A 23,319-nucleotide genomic window follows, 5' to 3' on the forward strand; every position below is an offset into this window, starting at 1 on the left:
CGTGTCAACTAAACAGTTGTGTCTTCTCTTTCTTTCTCTCTCCCTCACCCAATCAGTAAACGTTCCCCATCTACCACTGTTAAAAAAGAGACAACAGGCTCAAAATGGAGTCATTAGCACTAAACTGACATCATGGAAATGAGACTAAATCCCTCACTTAATTACGGCTTCAACCTCTCCCGGAAGTGGAATCTTACACAAGTCAATCTGGAATTACCAGGTTAGCACTAGTGAGGCAATGGGCCTGATAGATAAATGCTATCTAAAAAAGGTGACCTTTGACACAAACAATCCCTGTTTGCTAGCAACTTCCTTTTGTGCCCCCTTCTGCCTGTCTGTCTTTCATATTGTACAGCTCTCCAGAGCTCCTCTCTATCTGCCAGATGGGATGCTGCCTGATTCATGACTCGTTGAATAAAGCCAATACGATCTTTTACAACTTTCAGTTGAAGTACCACGAACCACCAGGGGCCCAGTTTCCTCTCCTCTCCACCCACTCCCAGCCACCCTCACCTGACCTCCGGCCACAGTTCCCCGCTGTGCTGCACCCACCAGCACACAGAAGCCTCTCTGTGAGGCTGCCAGAGGCTCTGGGGCGTCTGTGGACCCAGTCCTGTGCTCTCTGTAGCACCAGGAGGAGGAAACACACAGGTTTGGTGTGTGGGAACCAGCGGGGCCGCCGTGACCCAAGGGCCACCTTAGCTGGCGATAAACACCCTGCTCTACTCTAGAATGTGAATCAAACCACACAATGTGTGTCACAGTATCATATTTTCATAAATACACAAAACACACTGGTTAGGCAAGACCCTGAACGTGCATGCAGCCTGGGACTTCATCCAGAGCTGTGGTCCCTTCATGCTCTGGCCGCCTTTGCACCCTGAGCCGTCCCTGGCTCAGCACCCCCTTTCCTGGGAGCAGCACACTCAGAAAAATAAAGAAATATGCATGGTTGGTTCCCAGTCTTGCTCCCCGCTGTCCAGACCCTTTTCCCCATTTAGCATGTTAAGCTGACATCATAGATAAGATGATAATTGACCCATGGAGCAAATGCTCTTTACATAACCAGCCAATCGAGATGCCCAGTAAGTCTCACCCAGTAAGTCATCACCTAACCTGAAGCTCGTATTTCTGCAGATTTTTTTAAACCTGATAATCATACCTGCCATAGGCAGTTTATTTAAGAAACACTAATTAAAACATGAGGCTTCAAAAAATCACAGCCAGGGTCTAAAGCAGGTACAATGTTTCCTCTGGAACCCTCAGAATTACTATGGATAGCCCCCCTCCGGCAGGTTAGCTGGCGCATTTCTAAGGATCATCTGAACTGGGCCGTGGGTGGTAACCACAAACATGGCAGAATCACCAGGCCCTTTTCGAGAACTGCTCCCTGGAATGTTCCAAATCTCTCTCTGGGGAAGGAGGCGCGGACAACCCAGGGTACGCTACGCCTTGTGTGGCCCCCACGGCCACCAGGAAGGAAGCATGAAACTCAAAAACCAGACCTTCTTCCCCCGGGTGCACGCGCACACACGCGCGCACACACACACACGCACACGCACGCACTGCCTGAGACTCTTACTTTGTTGACAGGCGGACAGGACTGAGACAGCAGCCAGCAGGATTGAATGCCCGGCCATCTTCACATGGAATGTTCTGGTCCAAGAAACTATTTGTGGAAACCCAGAGGCCGGTAGCAGGCACTTTCGACTTTGTAATGTTAACCTTCCTTATAAGGTAAACAAAGCCAAAGCCGGAGAAGAGAGGAAAAAAAAAAAAAAAAAGGAGGAGTCTAAGGGCTGAGTGATCTTTGCCCTGGAACAGGAATTGGTACAGCAGGTCAATCTGGAGCTGCCAGTCACAGATCTTTATCTGGCTGGGAGCTGCCTCCGGAGCTTGCTGGAAGGCTCTCTCCTCCCCACCCCCAGCCCCACCCCCCACACTGCGGCTGCAGCTCAGCCTTCCGGATTAGCCTCCCCAGCAGCACCTGAGGGAAGACCTTCTTCTCAACCAATTCTGAACCAACTTCCCCTCCCCCTCTTCCAACCTCAAAGCACTTGAGTCTCTTCCCCAACTGCAAACCCAAGCTGAGCCCTTGCTCACTTCTGGTGGGAAAAGAGATGGAAGCGTTTTCTTAATCCCAGTGAGGTTTAATGCATGAAGATTTGAACTTTATTCTCCAGTAAATGGCCGAACCTGGATTTGAGCGCAAGTCCAGCAGATTCCAATTGTGCCCTCCCTCACCACCACCCCCAATCCTGCTGCCTCCCACTGTCACCCTGACTCCCCCTTGGGCCTGGTGATAATAATAAACTAAAGTATATTTTGTGAAAAGGAAGAGAGCCCTCAGGAGAAGAAGTGGAGCGATAGTTACGTTGACTTTTTTTTACAGGTTTTTTGAGAGAGAGAGACAGAGAAAGCCTGCGTGAGCAAGGGGCAGGGAGGGACAGAGAGGGAGGGAGAAGCAGACTCCAAGCTTAGTGGGGAGACAGACGTGGGGATCGATCCCAGGACCCTGGGATCATGACCTGAGCCAAAGGCAGACGCTTAACCGACTGAACCACCCAGGTGCTCCTAAATTGACTTTTATAAGAAACACAGCACAGTGGTCATCATGCCAGTCAGAACACTGCCCTACACCACCAGGCCCAGTGTCAACACAACTCTTTTGCTCCTTCAAGATGCAGCTTCCTACAAAACAAAGTTGGGGCGCCTGGGTGGCTCAGCGGGTTAAGCCTCTGCCTTCAGCACAGGTCATGATTCCAGGGTCCTGATTCCAGGGTCCTGGGATCGAGCCCTGCATCAGGCTCTCTGCTCGGCGGAGAGCCTGCTTCCCCCTCTCTCTCTGCCTGCCTCTCTGCCTACTTGTGATCTCTGTCAAATAAATAAAATAAAATCTTTAAAAAAAAAACCAAAAACAAACAAACAAAAAACAAAGTTGGGGCCCATTTCTCATCCCACCCCCCAGCTTGCTTAGAGGGAGCCCAAGAGCCAGGAGAAGGGTCTGGGTGAGGCTGAGGCGCTTGGGCTCCCTCCCCTGGCTCTTAGTGCCCACGCAACCTCGCCCAGGATGCTGACCCTCTGTCTGATAACAGGGGCTAAGACAGGCTGAAGGGACTCCTAAGTGCTGTAGGGCTGTTAGGAGGATTAGGTTAGTTTACATTTATCAAACACTTAAAACAGCATGCGTAGCATCCAAACCTGTGTTCTGGGTTTGTTAAATAAACACACAGAGGGGCTTCATGTAAGGCGCCACCCCACAATGGGCCACTTTGGTAAGAAGATAATTTTGAATTAAAAAGGAGTCAAATCCAGCAGATTCAGGGAAAGCTCTTTACCTCCCCGCCCCCAACTGCCTAAAAATAATTTAGATAGAGAACCTGCTTCAGGAAGCGAGGTATCACTATAGATAAGCACAGTAGGATATGAACCGGGTGTGGTAGATCTGGAAGAACTTAACAGGGCCTGTTTGGTCAGAGTCCTTCCTCTATGTCCCATTGTTTCTGCTGGCCCAGCAAAGACTTGTTGACCTAACATTGACCCTTTTTCATCTTCCTGTGAAGTGCATTCCTTCCCTTTGAAGTCCCAGACCTCTACCCCCTTCTCCTTAGTTCAGAATGACACCTACATGTCATTTTGCCTGTCTTTGGAATTTCCGTGTCTTTGTGGATTCCTCGTGTGTGCACCTTTAAATGTGATTTTCTCCTGTTAATCTGCCTCAAGTCAATTTGATTCTTAGTCCAGCTAGAAAAACCCTTGAGGGGACGGAAAATTCTTGCCCCCACCCGCATCTAGAAGATGTACTTAGCATATTATGTACCTAATGTAGAAAGATATATTTTAAAAGGTAAAAATCATGCCTCTCATGCAAATATAAAATGAAAACACATCAAAGGTTTTATCAAATTCATTAATGGGGGAACCCCGATGACCTTTTAACTAACTCAAAGGAGAATTTTTAAAAACCACACATATATGGTATTCAAAAACAAAACTCAGCGGAGGACAGGTTAAAGACCTTATTGGCTTTATTCAGATACTCATGCACCCAGCAGACAGGAAGGAGCTCTGAGAGCTGTAGGAAATGAAAAACTATTCTAGGCAGAAGGGGGTAGAACAAGAACATTAGACCAGACAAAAAGTAAATTGCTTGTTGCAAGGTTACTCTCCTTTAGGGCATGGCAGGGATCGACCTGCAGATTACTTAACTAATGCTGATGAGGTGATTCCTGATGGTCTAGTTTAAGATTCCATTTCTCCAAGAGCTGAAACAGTCATTAAGTGAAGTCTCGGTGTGTTGACGTGGGACTTCGCATAAGCGACTCTATTTGGGGCCGCTTGTCTTGTTTTTAACAATAGGGAGTAAGGAATGCTAAAATTAACTTACAAAGAGTGGCAGACCAGGTCTGCTCCCAATGCCCGGTTGGTCCCTTCAGTTGGTTCCCTCTGCGTCGTCGTTGGTTTTGAAATCACTGAAGAGGACCATTATGTAAGAAGGCAGATCCTAGAAGTTCAGGGTGGCCCCAAAACGTTCCTGTGTATTTGATTGAATGGCTTGGAGCTTCAGTACACGGCAGGCATTCTGAACTGCTGGCCAGCTGCCCCAAACTCCCATCACCGTGTACTGAAGTAACCTCCTCCAATGACAGCCTCAGAGAAGAGGTCTGGGCTGGGCCCATGGGCACGCAGAGGCTCTCAAAGAGAGAGGATTGCTCCAAGAATGAAAAACAGCAGAAGGAAGTGGGGAGCAGGGAATGGGGCCCCTGGCCCGTGGCCACAATCTTTCAGTGTTTATAGCTCCCGTTTTGAGAAACTTAGGTACATCCGAACTAGGGAACTAGTTTGGAAAACAAACAAACAAAACAAGCAATTCCAAAGTGACCTTCTTTGGCTCCCACTGATTTGCCTTCTTCCCACTTTCCAGACAAATCTTGAGATTCCCTAGTTGCTTTTCCAAGCCAACCCCAGTCAGTCCCCAAATCCAGATCCTAAGAGATATTGATACGATGGGAGAAAAAAGGTGCTCGAGTGCTTTGAAACCCAGTGCATTCATATGTAATCTGCTTTGATGGATACTGAAAGTTGGTACAGTTTCTGCCTCTAGGAAGGTATAAAACAATGGAGCTTTGAATAATGAGATGTTCTGTTCGTCACCTTGTGTGGTGATAAAACTTCCAGATGATCCTATGGTTGAAATACTGCCATCCCATGAACAAAGACTAGCAAACACGCGAGTTTCTCTGTACCTTTTCCCTGGCGTCACTGACGATGAAAAGCGTTGTCCCTGCATGCAGGACACATAGATCCTTCTGGTAAGTGTCCCATTCCTTACATTTTTGTAAGAAAAGAAAAAAGGAGACGCAGCATATTGGCAATTACAATACAGTGGGCTTTAAAATATATATTCTACATATAGAAACTCAAAGGAATCTATAAGGGTTTCTACAGATTTACTGTATTCATCAGTGTTTGTTGCTAAAATGATACTCTGGGGAAGGCGATACAGTGAGGCCGAGGTCTGGCAACATAAAAACCATTCCGGCCCACATAAAAGAGCTGTTTTCATGAAACACAAACGGTAAATACAACTACTTCCCTATAATTGCAGTAAGAGATGAGAAGAAATGATATGTTTAACTAGAGTCATGTTCCCTCTCAGACCAGTGGCTTCCCCCCAGATCAGTTCCTGGCCTTGCCCTCTAGGCTCTCTATCCCTGACCCTCAAACACTGGCAGCTGGTCATCTGGTTTCTGGCAGCAGGGTGGCCGCCAACGGCTCTCGTGCAGAGAGACAGAAAATGCACACCCTTGCCCAGGATGCCCAGAAATAACCAGGGCAGTTATGATATCCAACAGCCATAATACTCTTCCCTGAAGAAACAGAGCATGTAAGTTTCTCCACGTGCCTGGAGTTTACTGCGTTATCTCACCGGAAGCCCCTGACCGGTTGAAGAAGCCTTGTCACAACACGGCTCGTGTTGAAACGAAACTCAGATAAACCAAATTTGAAATCATGCCCCAATCCAGGTGTGTAAAAAAGTAGAGAACTGAGGCAATCCCTCAGAATATGTCCTCCCCTTTTAGAAACTGGAGCACTTTGCTCTGCGGGCCTGGATGTAGACAATGAAGCTGAAGAAGGCCAGGGCATCTTCCCCATGGAGGAGACCTTTGCCCTGGGACAGACGGGGCACAGGGAGGATGACAATCGGGTCCCAGCAAGCTTCAGACACAAACTGCCAGTCACCTAATACCAGGAATGCCCCACCAAGGCTCCAAGAGACAAAAGAGGAGCGGCAAAGAAAGCAAAAGAGAGATCAGTTGCCAGTGTAGTACAGTAAAAAGAGTAAAATAGCACAGAAGCTGGCATGTGGCGGGCCGTGCGCGGCTGTCTCTGCCACTCCCCCCACGCCCTCGGGCCCTGGGTGGGCCCAGAAGAGATGAGATCTATTTGTCCAGAAGGCCATTGTACAAGGCAACAGATGAGCGACGCATGCGGTTATGATTTCCAAGACTGCAAGGATTTCCCAGAAGAATGGAAACAGAGTGCTTGAATTACTTCAAAATGGCTTTTGACAGTAATAGAAGGTCTCAGCCCGCGTTGTCTTAAGTTTACATAAGGCTTAGGAGAGGATAAAGGAAAGCAGAATCTGGAGACTGGTGGGGAGAATGAGAAATCCGCGTTCTCGCTCTCGACAACTGCCAGCATAAGCAGCCTTCCTCTCTCTCTCACACACACGCTAACACAAGTGCACTCACACACACACGCTGCACGTCCATACACACGCCCATACACACTCACACCCACACTCACATGCGCTCACACACACTGAACACACCTTCACTCTCTTTCAAACCCCACACCCACATGCTCACACACGACCAGTCACACTCACAGGTGCTATGCTCATCTCCCAGAGGGGATGCATATTCTCACAGAAATAATGTAAGTGGTGGCCATATTTCCAGGTGGCCAGATGTTGAACAACATTTCAACCCAGAAGGGAGAGACCATTTTGCATATTGGTGATCGAACAACAACAGAAGGAACTAACGCTATCGATTTGCCTCTTTCATTTAATCGTTACTAATTTTTTTAACTGACTAGTGTGTGGAATTAAGTACTTTAAAGCAGGGCTCATTGGCATGACCCCCCTGCCCTGCCCCATGGGGAGAAGCCAGGCTCCCTGTGGGCTGGGCCAGAGCTGGATTCATAAATTTGCTGGAACCAGAGCAGCAAGAGGCAGATAAGCTCTGAGCTGAGAGGGTCTAGGCACTCTGCATGGGCCCTGGGCTGCTGAGAGGGCCTCGGTCTGCTGGGAGCCTCTGACATCCACCATGGTCTGCCAACTCCCCATTTCCACTCAACAGAAGGGAAGGTATGAGCACTGTGCCGGTCCTGTGGAGAACTGTCTCAACTAATCTACATAATCCAACAAGGACAAGCATATTTTATTCCCATTTTTCTGATGGGAGAAACTGAGGCTCAGAGGTTAGTGATCTGACCAAGGTCAGTAGAATCCAGTCTCGCGGATCCCAAAACCTTGTTCTTAGCTTTGGCTGCACATTGGAATCGTGTGGTGGCCATTAGAAACACTGATGCTTATTCTCTCCCCTCACGGCAGTACAGATTTCATCGGTCCCAGGTTCATCCTGGGCATCTCCACTTTTTGAAGGCTCCCTAGACGATTCTGAAGCTCACAAAGTGGAGAAGCACCATCATCAGCAACACTTCTTAGTGTGGTCCTCACCACCCACCACCGATCCCTAACACCAGAGCTGATACACACATGCAGATTTCCAGACTTCATTCAGGACCCATTATTAAGCATCTATTTCATGCTGGTTAAGCATACACGGCCTCGCATAACATCAGTCCTACAAGGCTGTCGATTCTTCTCATTTTACAGACAAGGAACCAGATTCAGGGGTCTTTGGGAGCTTACCCAGTGGTTCTATCTCCCAGCTCCCCACAGAGGAATGATTACACACCCTCTCGGGGGCGGTCGGGAGGAGGGGAATGAACTAGCTGGTGTAAGCCAGAGCGGGCATCGGTAGAGCCCAGGAAGGGGTATGGAAGTTTCTGTGGCAGCAGGAAGGAGAAGGTGGGGCTGGAGGGGGTCCCAGCAGGGTGCAACCCAGGGGGGATGCTGGAGGCCAGAGGGGGATTTCCACAGAAGGGATTCCTGGGGTCTGGAGGGAGGCAGGAGGAGAAGACAGCCTGAGGAGGGAAATCAAGGCGGAGCTGGGGGAGACGGTGTGCCCGGAGCCACCAGCAGAGAGACGTCTGGGCAGGGCCATGTCTCAGCTAATCCCAGGTTGGGGCTACCAGCGCTTCCCGCTAACCGACTTTAAGTTTTTTTTTTGTTTTGTTTTGTTTTTTAAAACATATTTTATTTATTTGACAGAGAGAAATCACAACTAGGTAGAGAGGCAGGCAGAGAGAGAGGAGGAAGCAGGCTCCCTGCGGAGGAGAGAGCCCGATGCAGGACTTGGTCCCAGGACCCTGGGATCATGACCTGAGCCGAAGGCAGAGGCTTTAACCCACTGAGCCACCCAGGCGCCCCCCGCTAACCGACTTTGATGTGCATCTAGACCAGTGGTTCTCACATTAGAATCACCAAGGGCGCTTTTTAAATAAATATCAGTTTAACTGAGAAATCGCGTGGATTTTATAACGCCAGCGAGACCCGCTACTGCCTCGGAGAACTTACTGAGATTTCTCCGCACCAAAGCAGGACAGCTCACCTCTTCTGTGCCTAAAACCTAGCATTTCTCTTCAGCTTGGCCCTTAAGGTTTCAATGTTACTGTGTCTCTGGAACGCAGCTTTCTTCATTAGGTATCCTATGCAGACAGCAAAGAAATCCAGCTCGTAGGTGGTGTTGAGTGATCGGACCACTGAAGAAAAAAAGCAGGGGCTGAGAGTTCCCCGCCTGTCTCTCTGGGGCTTGTTAAGACAAAAGGAAAGGGCAATTATCCCCCTCTTGATGAGAAAACACAAAGGTCTCCGATTAAGAGCAAACAGTTAAAACAGCTCTTACTCACTTTGAAACATGGCACCAAGCCTGCGCCAGGCTGACTCACCCAACAGCAGTGATTGCAACATGGCTTGGCCCGTGACAACCTGACTCATGGACACAGGGATCTGAGCTGACCATAGGCCAAGGCAGGACCTGCAGAAAAATAAATAGAATAAAACAAGCCTAACAGCCCCAAACAGAAAAACCCAGGGTAACACCATGAGGCATGAAGGCCTGCTACTGTTTTCTTCTGCTTCCTTAGCAAGAGGATAAAGAATTTCAAAGATTGGGGGCACCTGGGTGGCTGAGTTGTTAAGCGTCTGCCTTTGGCTCAGGTCATGATCTCAGGGTCCTGGGATCGAGCCCCGCATTAGGCTCTTTGCTCAGGGGGAGCCTGCTTCTCTCTCTCTCTCTGCCTACTTGTGATCTTTTTCTGTCAAATAAATAAATAAAATCTTTTAAAAAATCTTAAAAAAATAAAAATTAAAAGACAACAACAACAACAAAGATTTCCAAAGATCGGTTGAAAGATGGTTTTCTTTCTTTCTTTCTTTTCTTTCATTTTGTTTATCCTTCCCTCTTTCCCTTAGACTGTGTTTTTTTCCCACCTTTGTTGTCAGCAAAGCATCCTCAGAATTTCAGTCGCTGACCTGTCCCAGGCAAACCCATCTGGGATCAGAACTCCGGACAAAACAGCTTCATTGGCCCTTCTAGGCACCTCACCTCCTCCTGCCTCCACGAGCCCACTTCCCATTCTATTCTCAAAGGATGCACGGACTCATCATCTCAGTTCATGGCTAATTCAGTTCTGAACAGCCACACATTCAGAGCTAGAAGCTGGGGCTTAAACGTTGTCCTTTTCATCCAGAGAAGTTATTATTTTGTCAAACCACTAGGGGGAGTAAATCCCAGGGTTATCACAACTCCAAGGCTTCCACACCCCTGATGCAAGCTGGAGCTTCGGGACTGCAGACGCTCCCATGACAGTTTCCTCCCCCTGGCTTTCCAGAGGTTCCTAAGAATGCACATCAGCAAGCTAGAAAAGTCAGTTAACAAAAACTGCTTGTCAAACTCATTTCTAAACAATGCCCCCCCCCCAAATATTTTTCGGGTTCTCGGAGATCAACATACTGACCATTTCCAGTCAGAGCCCTGTGACACTCAAACCCCCAAGTGCTTAAATGTAAAAATACCAGGACTTCACTCTGACCCATTCAAAACTGAACACAATCGAAACACGGTTTGTGCCCCCCGAAGACCTAGGATCCAAACCAGGACACTTCACGTTTGGTGTCCCTGTTGGAGACTACAGGAGGCCATCAGGAGAAAGGGGAGAAAAGACAAAGGGGACGCCATTCGGTGGACGCAGCAGCCCACGGGGAGATCCAGAGAACCAAATACAACATCTTGGACTTTGAGTTGACCCCTCAATGCTCCTCTGGCCTCTGGAGTGGTTTGCTAAGAGTCTGGAGTACTCCACATAAGACTTGCATAAATTCGTGGCAAAGAGCAGGTCAGAATGCTGTGCAGACTTTGGAGAGGTTCCCAGGACCAGACAGACCGGTCGGTTGGTAAAACATCAGAGAATGGGGCCTTCACCCACACCTGGAGTGAGGGCCCTGCTTTACAGCGGCAGAGAAAAATTAAAGCAAGGAGAGGAAGGAATCTGAAGATATTCCCAAAAATATGTGTAAGGAGTATTCATTCATTCATTCATTCATTCAGTATCAGGTTGAGCACCTCTCCCCTGCCAAGCTCTGTGCTAAGCCCGGCTGTCATGCAGTAAACAGAGGAGTGAGGACAAGCATTAACAAGGCTTTGCAAAGGGGCGCCTGGGTGGCTCAGTAGGTTAAAGCCTCTGCCTTCGGCTCAGGTCATGATCCCAGGGTTCTGGGATCGAGCCCCGCATCGGGCTCTCTGCTCTGCGGACAGCCTGCTTCCTCCTCTCTCTCTCTCTGCCTGCCTCTCTGCCTACTTGTGATCTCTGTCTGTCAAATAAATAAATAAATAATCTTTAAAAAAAAAACAAAAAAAACAAGGCTTTGCAAAGCTAATTAATTCCCGGTCATTGTGACCAAGTCCCAGGTGCCATTAGGGGAATAACCTAGCCAGGGGGACAAAAGAGCCTCCCCAAAAGTGACCTTTCAGCTGAGAACTGATAACAATGTCATGGACTGCAGGTGTGTGTGCTGGGGGGGGGGGGGGGGGGTTGGAGACATAGGAACAAAGGGAATGCCCCAGGCTGAGGGACAGCAGTGAAAGGGCCTGAAGAGGAAAAGGCCTTGGCACGGTCAGAGAATGCTGAGAGGAGTGCAGAGTGGCCGTGGGTGGGATCTGGTGCGCCGGGCCAGCCCGCCCAGGCCCAGGTTCAGGACGCTTCCTTTTAGACCAGAGGTTAGCAACGAAGATGATTTTATGACCCACCCCTCCCCCAACCCTGGGGACCTTTGACAGTGTCTGAAGACATTTTTACTTGTTACAAGCGGGGAGTGAGGAGCTCCTGGTAACTAGCGATGAGAGGTCAGGGACGCCGCCAGACATCCTACATTGCACATCCACAAAGAATGACCCCACTCAGAATGTCAACTGCGTTGAGGCTGGGCTGATGCTGTCACAAGATTTGTTCCAAAAAGATCACTCTGACTTCAGTTGGACTGAGAGAGAATCACGAGTGTAGACACAAAGGGATCTGTGAGGAAGGCCTGATGTGGTCTCTAAGCAAGATGGCGGGGAGGGTGGAGAATGTCGGTGTGGGTGGAGCGAAGTGAATGGCTGAGAAAGATACTCAAAAGCACAGATGAGATTTGGTGACAGACCATGGATGGTAGCTTAGCCTGCGCCTCTAGAGCTCAGAGCCAGAGACAAGGCTCAATGCGGAGGCTTTATGTGGACAGTAGAATAGCAGGGCAGCAAGAGTGAAGGAAAGGGCGGGATGGTGGGAAGCAGTGATGGTGGGAATGTTGGGAGACACTGCATCTCGGGACGGTCCTCTGAAGGGAGGGAAGGAAAATGTGTCTTCCATCTCCTGTCTCCCGTTAGTCAAAGTTGACCCCGTGTCAGTTTTAATACATATCTCCAAACTCCTTGAGGAGATTTCTGTCGTCATGAAGTGGGGACTACATCCTCTCCTGTGAGGCAGGACTGGCCTGAAGAATGTGCTCGAAGCCCAGAGCGGCCACAGAAGCGACACTCTATGGCTTCCGAGGCACGGGAGTCAAAGGTCCTGTGGCCGCCGCCTTGCCCAGTAAGCACCTATGCTCGGAGCCCCCCGGTAACCAAGTCAGAAGTCACCTGCCCCACGGCCACCATGCTGGGATGAAGCCCAGGACACGGAGGGAGAGAGCCCTCATGGGAAGCTGTGCTTGGCAGCTCCAACTACAGGCCCGGACAACGGCCAGCACCAACTGCTGGACCTGTGTGTGAAGATTCTGGCGGGGGATTCTTTCTAGTGCGCAATCATAGAGTCGCTCCCCAGCCTCAGACACTGAGGGGCAGAGGAGCCAGTGGAGGCCTACTGACCCAGGTAACCAGTGAGCCTACTCCAATGGTTGCTTTAAACCCCTGAACTCGGAAGTAATTTATCACACCTGAGCAGTCACCAGAACAACCTCATTGCGAATTAATGCCTACACCTTCCAGGATGCCTCATTGGCCCTTTTGACACCACCCCATGCCCTGCGATGTGGCATTTCAGACAGGAGCTGGGGACGCCAGGATGATGGCTGGGGGTCCTCTGGTGGCAGATTACAAAGAGCCCACGGGGAGTTAGTCCATCACAGCAGAGCCAAGGTGGAGGACGCAGGAGAGAGATGAGGTCAAGAACATCGGGCACGGTGTGCTAGAAATGTCTGGAAAGGGGGTAAGGTAGAGGGTACACAGGACTGAAGGAGTCCCACATTTCTGGTTTCTGAACGTGAGCAACCGGGTAGAGTTACTGAGACAGGAATTAGGTAAAAGGAGTGGGCTCAGTTTCAAGGGTCTGTGGGTCCACTGTATAGGGCAAGAAGGGGGAGCCCAGGTCACCAAAGACAGTCAAGGTCATTGCTCTTAAAACTGGAAGGCCCCAGGAGGGTTTAAGGTCTGTCCCAAGTTCTTCTTTCTCTCTGTCGTGAATATTTTCCAGGTCTTAGGGTGGGACCCTTGCCAGCTAAATCATATATTCCAAGAATAGCATATTAGAGACGACAAAGGTGGCCTCCAGGAGAGGACATGGAATCTGCAATAGTGCCATATCCAGAAACACACCCTCTACCCCAATGAGATACAGGAGAGATACCATCAGATTTTTTAAATGTGTGGGGAAAAGACTTGAGTTATTTTCAAATACGTTGGAATCCCTTCTCAACATGGAACTCTCTATCTCCTCCTTCCCTTAAACCCAAATTGAAAACGTTCTACATGTGCATAATGTCAGTCTATTTTGCATTATTTAGATAACTGGGGCCTTTGACTCATGTTCTTATCGGTGTTGCTTTAGTTCATGGACTTATCATATTCCCAGGCTTGAGGAGATCTCAAAAAATAAGAACATACAACAATGATCCATGCCCCCACCTCCTGTTCCTGATCATCAGTAGGCAGAGTCGTCTTCTTTTTTTTTTTTTTAAGATTTTATTTATTTATTTGACAGACAGAGATCACAATTAGGCAGAGAGGCAGGCAGAGAGAAGGGGGCAAGCAGGCTCCCCGCTGAGTACGGGGCTTGATCCCAAGACCCTGAGATCATGACCCGAGCCAAAGGCAGAGGCTTAACCCATTGAGCCACCCAGGTGCCCCCAGAGTCCTCTTCTAAAAGGAGATGTCAAGGTCAGGCCTGAGACACTAGCTCTGATTCTTTCAAGAGCAGTGCAGGGCTCTGAGACTGGGGTCCCCCAGTCTCATGATCCATGATCCATGCGTTCCTGTTCTCCCAACAAGCAGATCCAGGTTTTTCTGGGCCCTCCTACCCCCACCACTGGAACCAAGAGAACAGTAATAACATTGGATTTTTTACAAAATCTTGTAAGTCACGGTGGGGAGCGGCTGAGGGGGGAATCCAAGAATGAAGACAGGAAGGAGGGATAAAGCGTTTATTGAGGGACCACATTCCTTTACTGTTCGTGGGACTTTTATCTCCGTGAATCCTCACAAAATCCCGTTGGTGTTGGTGACCCGTATTCTTTGTTTTCCACAAAGAAGCTCGGACACTAAGAAACGAATCAACTTGCCTAGGATCGCGCAGCTAATCAGATGCCGAGCCAGAGTCCATTTTTGACTCCAGCCCAGTGCTCTCTGCACTCTCACCTTCTTCCCAAAGGTCTTTGTATCTCCCCGTCTGTCATTCTTACCGAAAAGTTTTGGGGAAACAAGGCAGCGTACACAGGAACCACGGTCCGTCTCCCTGAGCGCCACCAGATGGCGCAGTGAGAGGCTAAAATCTGCTGGTTTTTATTAGTGCTTTTGGAGAGACAGACAAGCGTGGGGGAGAACAGCTGCAGGGAGCATGTCAAAACACAGTTCTATTTAGGAAAGTGAAGCCTTCTGCCTGGCCCTGTCTCCCACCGGGATCCTTGGTTGGCTCTCCGCAGACTATAAATGAATCTGCTTCTTTCTTCCTTCCCATCCTACTGCTAACCCACATCTCCCATTCTATTTTCTCTCCAGCCCTGACATGAGGGCACTAGTCCCACCCACATCAGGGAAGAGGGCGTCCTGAAGACAGAGGGCAGCCGCCAAGCGAGGGGTGGGATCAGGGCCTGCAGTCCTTCCCCACAGCAACTGGTAGGCCATTTCCCAGACATGTCCCCTCCCCACCATTTACCCAACACACACACACACACATACATACACACGCAGCATTCACACAACACACATGCTGGTCTGGGGGACCTGAGGCTGCTCTGGCTGCCAGAATGAAGTACTACAGACAGGGAGTCTTAAGCAACAGAAATCTACTTTCTCACAGCTCTGGAGGCTGGAAGTCCAAGATCCAGATGTTGGCAGGTTTGTTTTCTTCTGAGGTCCCTCTCCTTGCTCGCAGTTGGCTGCCTTCTCACTCTGTCCTCTCTATGTGCACCCCTGGTGTCTCTGTGTGTGTCCTAATCTCCTCTTCTTCTAAGGACACCAGTCAGACTGGATTAGGGCCCTCCTTGGGAGCCTCGTTTTAACTTACTCACCTCATGGGAGGCCCTATCTCCAAATACAGTCACATTCTAAGGTACAAGGTATTAGGGCTGCCATATATAAATGGGGAGGGGGACACCCAATTCAGTCCATAACAGGACCCGATCACTTATTTTTTGAAATTCCGAGTAAAAGGCAAAATCTTTTGTTGAATTTTGGCCCCAAGAGGACACAGGAAGAAGTCATAGGTCACAACGTGTTCAGGAATTTCACTTTAAGAGCTTCACCAATTGTGCGATGTGAAGGATAAATACGGCTGAAGCAACCCAAGTAACTGCAAAACGGTCTGTCCCAGGCGCTCATGTCGTAGCCCTGATGGATCTGGTTTGGTGTCTCTAACTGAGGAACTAACCAGAACACGACCAGCTGTCTGCTTCTCTAGGAAAAGCCCTGTGTTCCTTCATGTCTCTCGTTTGAACACCCTCCAATGCTGAGAACTCCTTGAGGTCATAGAACTCCCTCATTCACTGGGCTTTCTACCTGGGACACGGTTTGTGGCTACCCAGATCTCCTTGACATACCTTGGGGGGCTGTAGGGGTGGCAGAATTGTCCCCAGGGTAAAAGTTCAGGCCAGAGGTCTTTTCAACCTGGGAGTGCCCCAGGCCAGACTCCATGGTGCCTTGTTTAGAAGAAGGTCATAGAGAATTAAGAAATTCTGAAGAAGCTGTCCCTTCCCAGAGGGAAAACTATAGAGGGGAGACAAGGGAAATGCCTAGAGACTAAAGAAGGTAGTTCTTGTGTGACAGTGGCCAACAGGGTGTTTCCCTGTGCTGGGAAGTGATCACGTCCTCATCTGGGTGGCTGTGCGGTCTCTAGTCCCTACTTCTTCCCAGACTGCCCTGCTATCCCCTCGAGGGCAAACCAGCACTAGTCAGCAGCCTAAGCCATTCTCAGCCCACCCCCTCTTCAGCCCTCGAAAGGGCAACTTGCCTCCTTCAGGACAAGACCCTTCTGCATCCCAGCGTTTTGTCACAGTCTTTTCCAGTCCTAGGATGCAGGTGCCACGGTGGGGGGTCCACATGCTGCCGCTATGAGGCCAACCACACAGGCAGGGTCGTGCTTTTGTCAGACACATGGCTGACAGGGAAGGAGAGTCGGTATCCAGAAGAAGTGTCTGTTTTAATGAGAACAAGGTGCGCTCCTTCCATTACGGAAGTGTCTTTGGTCATCAACCTGCTACCAGGGGACGGGAGGATTACTTGGGGAGAGGGGACATCCTCTAGGAAGTTCTGCTTCCCATCCCTACAACTTTGAGCTCTGTTGGCCTAGACATTCTAGTTCCCAAAGAAGGAATGCCACCACCAAGGGACACATTGGTTTTGTTAAATGTGCCATCTGGCCCCAGTGGGTTCCTTATGCCAGCAAATCAACAAAGAAGGGGGGCTGTGTACTGGGTGAGGTGACTAGCCTGATTTTCAAGGGGAATTTGGGTTTCTCCTGAGGAGTATGTCTGGAATGCAGGAGCCTCCCTTGATGTCTCTTAGTACTCTCAGGCCTTGGACTGAAAACCACGGAAAATTACATCATCAGGACTGCCAATGGCCCAGACCTCTCGGGAATGGAGACAAGGAATCGTGTCTAGTCAAATTTGCTATGGGCAAAGGAAATATGAAGGAAGTAAAGGAGGAAGGTAGTTATAAATACCAGCAAAGACCATATGATCCACTGTGGAAATAAGAATGATGGTAGTTAGGAGCATTTCTCTCTCATTTTGATGTGAAGTTGTGTCTATGTAACTAGTTTTTTCTTTTCCCCTCTTCCGTTCATCTACCATTCAACATAAATGCATTCATAATTTTTAAATTTCTAACTCACAGAGATAATGTAACTCTGTGAGAAGACAAATGATTATGACCCAAAGAGGGAAAAGGGGACCCTGGGTCATCTTTTGGAGAAGGAGTATGTTTTTGGTTGTATGAGAGGCAGTCACAGTGTGATAGATGGAAGCATTATTTTGCTACTTTCTTAATTTAGAATTAAATCTAAGTATCATTAAAAAAAGAATACAGACTCCGTCCTGACATGTACCCAGTGGGTTTCTAGAGTGTCGGTTTAGTTAAGCTAGAAATATATCTCTTTTCTGAGAAGTTCTGTGTTCATCTGGGCCACGAGGACATTTTTTGTGAGATTTGGAAGGCCAAAGTGAAGGAGCAATTTTCTTCTTTTTGTACAAGGAGGTCAGCACAGAATATAACCACTCATGCACAGGGCCCTCGTTTGCTGGCTGTCCTTGCTGCATGGGGCACAGCTGCCCCGCAGCTCCTCTGCCCCGGCACATCTCCTTCTCAGCCTCTTTGACTCTGGGCCAGGTTTATGTTTCATTCTGGGGTAAAGGGTACCAGATTCTACCACAGATTGCTCTCATCAAATGTTCTGGAGGTGGAGGGAGATGAAAGGTTGACATGACTTGCATTCCGTTGTCATGGTTCAGCCCATCGTGGGAGGGTCTAGTATGTTCTTGCTTTCTCCTTCACATCTTTCCTTCCCAACAGGCTGCCTTACTGACATCAGGTCCTGACAATGGACACAACAGCCACCCATAGACTGGATAACCAGGTCCCACACTGCACAAGGTAAAATGCCTATTAGATACATATATATAGATAGATAGATAGATAGATAGATAGATACATATATATATATTTAAATTTTGTGTCTCTCTAAAATTCATATGTTGAAATCTTAACCCCTAATGTGTTGGTATGAGAAGATGGGGGTTTGGGGAAGTGATTAGAGCATGAGGGTAAAGCCTCACAAATGGGATTAGTACCCTTGTAAGAAAGACCCCAGTGAGCTCCCTCACTCCTTCTACCATGTGAGGACATCGTGAAAAGAGGGTCATCTCTGAACCAGGAACTAGGCTTCACCAGACACCAAATCCGCTGACACATTGATTTTGGATTTCCCAGCTAAAGAACTGTGTAAAATAAATGTCTATTGTTTATAAACTACCTGGTCTCTGATACTCTATTATCCAGCCCAAAGAAAAACAGAGGAGTGCCTGGGTGGCTCAGTGGGTCAAAGACTCTGCCTTCGGCTCAGGTCATGATCCCAGGGTCCTGGGATCGAGCCAGCATTGGGCTCTCTGCTCAGCAGGGAGCCTGCTTCCTCCTCTCTCTCTCTCTCTGCCTGCTTCTCTGCCTACTTATGATGTCTGTCAAGTAAATAAATAAATATTAAAAAAAAAAAAAAACAGGGGTGCCTGGGTGGCTCAGTGGGTTAAAGCCTCTGCCTTCAGCTCAGGTCATGATTCCAGGGTCCTGGGATCGAGCCCCGCATCAGGCGCTCTGCTCAGCGGAGAGCCTGTTTCCCCCTCTGTCTCTGCCTGCCTCTCTGCCTACTTGTGATCTCTGTCAAATAAACAAAATATTTTTTAAAAAACCATACGTGTGTGTACATATTTGTGCACGTGTGTGTTTCTGCTTCTCAGATTGAATTCTGACCGACACAGACTGAAAGGACAAGAAGAACCTGAGGGACAAAAGGAAGGGACTGTGCTAGTCCTGTTCTTCCCTGCATCTCTCCTCACCCTTTCCCTGCCCTCCTCCTTGTCTCCCAGTCTCCTCCATCAGCTGGCCTCCAGCTTGACTTAGCCAATGGGAACCCTAATGAGAGCTGAGAGAGCAGCGTAAGACAAAGCCAAGGAATTTCTCCATCTTGTTCCTCTTGCACATCCTACCTGGCCCTGTCTGCCTCTCTTCTCTCTCTCCAGCTATCTCCCACGACACTCACCATTGTTTTACCCATTACCTGGTGCCTTTGGTCCTAGACTCTGGTGATGCTATCTCCATCTTTGTCTCCAACCTAAAGATGGTAGAGCTTCATGTCATTTGTTACTACTCCAAAGGGTGCCTCCCAAGCCTGTTTGACTTCTCAGTCCATCCATCCCTTAGGGGACCAGTTCCCTGTATTGGATTCCCACTGTTGTAGACATTCAGAATAGTTTGTTTGCCTGATTGGATCCAGTCTGATAGTGCCCTCTTGAAGTTTGAGTTCATGAATTTAAAGTGAGAATAACCAGGATGACTTGTGACTTTTCCCAGTAACATTCGCGCTCTTCTTTGGGTGAAGACACAAAGGAGGCAAAGAGTTGGGTTTAGCAAGGGCTAGACTTTTGCCAGGAAGAGTTGATGGAAGAAGGAGTTAATGGTGATTTTTTTCTAAGATTTTGTTTATTTATTCATGAGAGGCAGAGACAGAAGTGAGAAGCAGGCTCCCTGTAGAGTAAGGAGCCAGATGTGGGTCTCAATCCCAGGACCCCAGGATCATGACCTGAGCTGAAGGTAACACTTAACCAACTGAGCCACCCAGGCACCCCGAGCTGATGGTGATTTTAAGGATGGCCCAAAGACCCTCGGCTGGGTTAGGAGATAAGTGAGGTCATGAAAGTGTGAACAGCAATGCAAGGACGGGAAACTCAGTGAATGAAAAATTAAAATCCATGTGTGTTTGATTATTTTTAGAGCAAAGGCATTGCAGGAAGTGAGCAGGAAGGATAGGTAAGGGTAATCGGCAGTTAGGATGCTTGAAGCCAAAGCTTTGGAAGAGATGCCACAATTATGGCTGACAAGACCTGTGAATGTGGGAGCGACTGGCTGAGACAGGCTAAGGGATGAGAACCAAGGAAATGAGAGGGAGGAACAGCGAGGTGTTGAATGGATCGTCTGTGCGGGTATTGAAAGGTCAGTGCCCAGCCTGAGGATGCTAAAGGGTCTCTCTCCCCTCTTGCATGAGCCTTGGAGAATCGGGGTCCAGCTTATTCTCATCCCTTCTCCATCTACTCCTTCACCATCACCCTGTCTGCGGCCACGGTCACTCCAGTTTCCAAGTCCCAATGGCACAGTAAGTCGAGCAGATGTTCACCAGGCCCCGGCACACCTCATTCACTGTGCTTCCCTTTACTGTGCTTTGCAGATCCTGCGCTTTTTACAAATTGAAGGGCTGGGGCCACCCTGTCTGGAGCAAGTCTATCGGCCCCATTTCCCCCACAGCATTTGCTCACTTCTCCATGTCCCATTTTAGTAACTCTCACAATATTTCAACCTCTTTCATTATTATTATAATATCGGTTAGAGTGATCTGGGATCAGTGAAAGCTCAGAGGATGGTTAGTGTTTTTAGCAATAAGGTACAGACTCATTTTAGACATAATGCTACTGCACACTTACTAATCTTCAGTATAGGGGCACCTGGGTGGCTCAGTCATTAAGCATCTGGCTTCAGCTCAGGTCATGATCCCAGGGTCCGGGAATCAAGCCCCGCATCCAGCTCCCTGCTCAACGGGAAGCCGGCTTCTCCCTCTCCATCTGCCCCTGCTTGTGTTCCCTCTCTTGTTGTCTCTCTCTGTCAAATAAATAAATAAAATCTTTAAAAAAATAATCTTCAGTATAGTGTAGACATACTTTTATATGCATTGGGAAACCAAAATATCCATTTGACTTGCTTTATTGTGGCATTTGCTGTATTGGGGTGGTCTGGAAACAAACCCGCAACGTCTCCGAGGCATGCCTGTATTTGCAGATGAAGGAGGAAACCACCGAAGAGCATAAGGATAGAAATAATTAGAACTGAATATTCTGTAGTAGCAAGGACCGTTTTTCCTCTCGGCTTCCAACTCTGCCAGTTTTGTTCAGGTCATCTCTGTCTGTAGAGACTCTTCTCCACCCTTCTGCCTCTCCAAGTTATCTGGCCCCCCAAGCCCTCTTTGATCAAGCCTCCGGGGCCATGCTCTGGCATTCTGGAGTAAACACACATGCAGTGGGCTGTTCTTCCACAACGCTTGCCACATGGGGGTCCCACAGTGTGTTTCCAAAAGGCCTTTCAAGGTTTGGTTTTTTGTTTTTTGTTTTTAAGATTTATTTATTTATTTTAGAGAGAGAGAGAGAGAGCAATTTGGGGAGGGGCAAAAGGAGAGAATCTCCCGCAGACCTCAAACTAAGCATGGAGCCAAACGCAGGGCTTGAGCTCAGGACCCTGAGATTACAACCTGAACCAAAACTAAGAGTCTAATGCCCAACCATCTGAGCCATCCATGCGCCCCTCAAGGTATTTTTCTTTTAAGATTTAATTTATTTATTTAGAAGAAAGAGTGAGCAGAGGGAGGGGCAGAGGAAGAAAGAGAAGCTCAAGCAGACTCCCCACTGAGCACAGAGCCTGATGCAGGACTGGGGCTTAGGGCTTGTTCTCAGGACCCTGAGATCAGGACCTGAGCTGAAATCAAAACTCAGACGCTTCACTGATTGAGCCACCCAGGAGCCCCTTCAGGTGTTTTTCTAAAGAAAAGAACCATCACTCTCTAAGAGGAATTCTGTTCCTACCCCAAAATGCAGAACTGTAACAGCCATGGCATTGTTCTAATAGAGCGACTTTATCATGTTCCTACTCCCCAAGAGAAAATGACATCATGTGGGCGACAGACAGTGTCTAAAAGCTAAACAGCACTTTTCTAATTCAAATGTAAGAGGAGAGAAATTTTATGTACAATCCCACAACCCAGTCAAGTAAGGAGATGATCTAAGAGCTGAAGATCCATTTGTCTGCAGGGCCCTGGTCGCGCCAAGGTGGGGAAGCTTGTGGCTCGGGCGATGCTCAGTTGAATGCACGCTTGAATAAATGAATGAAGTGTGTGTAGGGGTATATGATATTGTAATTTATAATAAGAAATGTACATTTGGTGTTCATCCCAATTTCTGGCACAGAGCTCCTGAAGCCCTTGGAATTTCCAAGGTGGTAAGAGCTATGGGATCATCTTTGGGATAGTATTTGGTCTTTTGGCCTCAGTTCCTGAAATAGTTCCAGAGCCATAAAGGAAAAAGAGTGTCTTATTATTTATAACAAACCTTTGTCAACTTCACCTGAGTTTATGTTAATGAGGTGAGTTTTGGAAAGCCCATCATGATAGGGGCTGGTTGCCAGGAAAACCAACACTGTGATGAGAGGGTTAGAACTTTCACACACACACACACACACACACACACACACACACACACACACCCCTCCAGGGACAAAAAAACAGGAGCTCGAATCAATCACCAATGGCCAGTGATTCAATGAGTCATCCCTACCTAATGAAGCCTCTGCAAAAACCTGAAAGGACAGGGTTCAGGGAGCTCATAGGGGGGTGAACGCATAAAGGTGTGGGGAGAGTGGCTCCCTGAGAGGGCTTGTGGAAGGTCCTCGTCCTTTCCCAAATGCCTTTCCCGGGCATCTCTTCCATCTGGCTGTCCCTGAGTTATATCCTGCTATAATGCACTGGTAAGCTAGTAAATAAACTTGTTTTCTTGAGTTCTGTGAGTTCTGCTCTAGGAAAGTAATCAAATGGGAGGGTTGATTGTTGCCACCTCCGATGTATAGCCACTAGGTCAAAGGCACAGGTGATAACCTAGACTTGGCATTGGTCTCTGCGGTGCACTTCCCGTGGGGTCTGACGTGCTCTCCTAGTAGAGTCAGAACTGAATTGAATGACAGACCCCCCCGGGGCAGTGTTGCAGAATTGATCAGTGTGGGAATAAACGCACACATGTGGTGTGAGAAGTGTTGTCCAGGTAGCGGTGTGAGAACAGAGAAATACGGCGGTGGGGGAGAGGTGCTGTTCCTTTACAGCACAAGGCAGGGAGATGCTGAGCAGGGAGTTTTGAGTCATCTCAATAAAAAACATTTCAGAATTGTGGAGGAAGCCAGGCTAGGTTGGAGAATGAATGGGAGTGAGAAAATGGATACACGCGTGTCTCTCCTTTCCTAGAAGCTGAATGTGGAAAGGCGAGAAACAGGTAGTGACCACTTAGTTGCAGCACTCGGCGTCCCAGTCCGTGCTCAGCACCTGCACCCCAGGCACTGCACACTCGTCGTGTCTTCGAGAGCCCCTAACAAAGGACACCGTTCCAGCACCCAGCACTCCATCTCCCATATGCCTAAGGCCATGCCGGATACACACCTTCTTGAGTGAAGGTTTTGGTAGAGTTTGGGGGAGAGAAATAAAAAAAGATAGGCCTGCAAATGTGGAAGGAAGAGCAAAGAGTTGTGTTATGGACAGAACTGTGTCCCTCACGTTCCATTCTGTTGAAGCCTCACCCCTAATGTGACTGTATTCCGACACAGAGCCTTTAAGGAGGTGATTAAGGTTAGATGAGATCATGAGGAT

The 23,319-nt window shown here is 48.4% G+C and overlaps 1 protein-coding gene across 5 annotated transcripts in view; it reads right to left on the minus strand.

Moving 5' to 3' along the window:
- The window catches only part of MGST2 (microsomal glutathione S-transferase 2), a 30,204-nt gene extending 21,276 nt beyond the window's left edge, over positions 1-8,928 (minus strand). For 3 of the 5 annotated variants that reach the window (XM_045997955.1, XM_045997958.1, XM_045997957.1), the window contains exon 1: positions 1,583-1,729. In XM_045997955.1, coding sequence (XP_045853911.1) covers positions 1,583-1,640 — 58 coding nt within the window. In that variant the 5' untranslated portion in view covers positions 1,641-1,729. Of the gene's footprint in view, positions 1-1,582; positions 1,730-8,744 lie in introns of those variants that run through there. The other 2 variants (XM_045997960.1, XM_045997956.1) reach the window with 2 other exon arrangements.
- Positions 8,929-23,319: the final 14,391 nt, after the last annotated feature.

Source organism: Meles meles, chromosome 2, assembly GCF_922984935.1.
Source record: "Meles meles chromosome 2, mMelMel3.1 paternal haplotype, whole genome shotgun sequence".
NCBI classification, from domain to species: Eukaryota; Metazoa; Chordata; class Mammalia; order Carnivora; family Mustelidae; genus Meles; species Meles meles.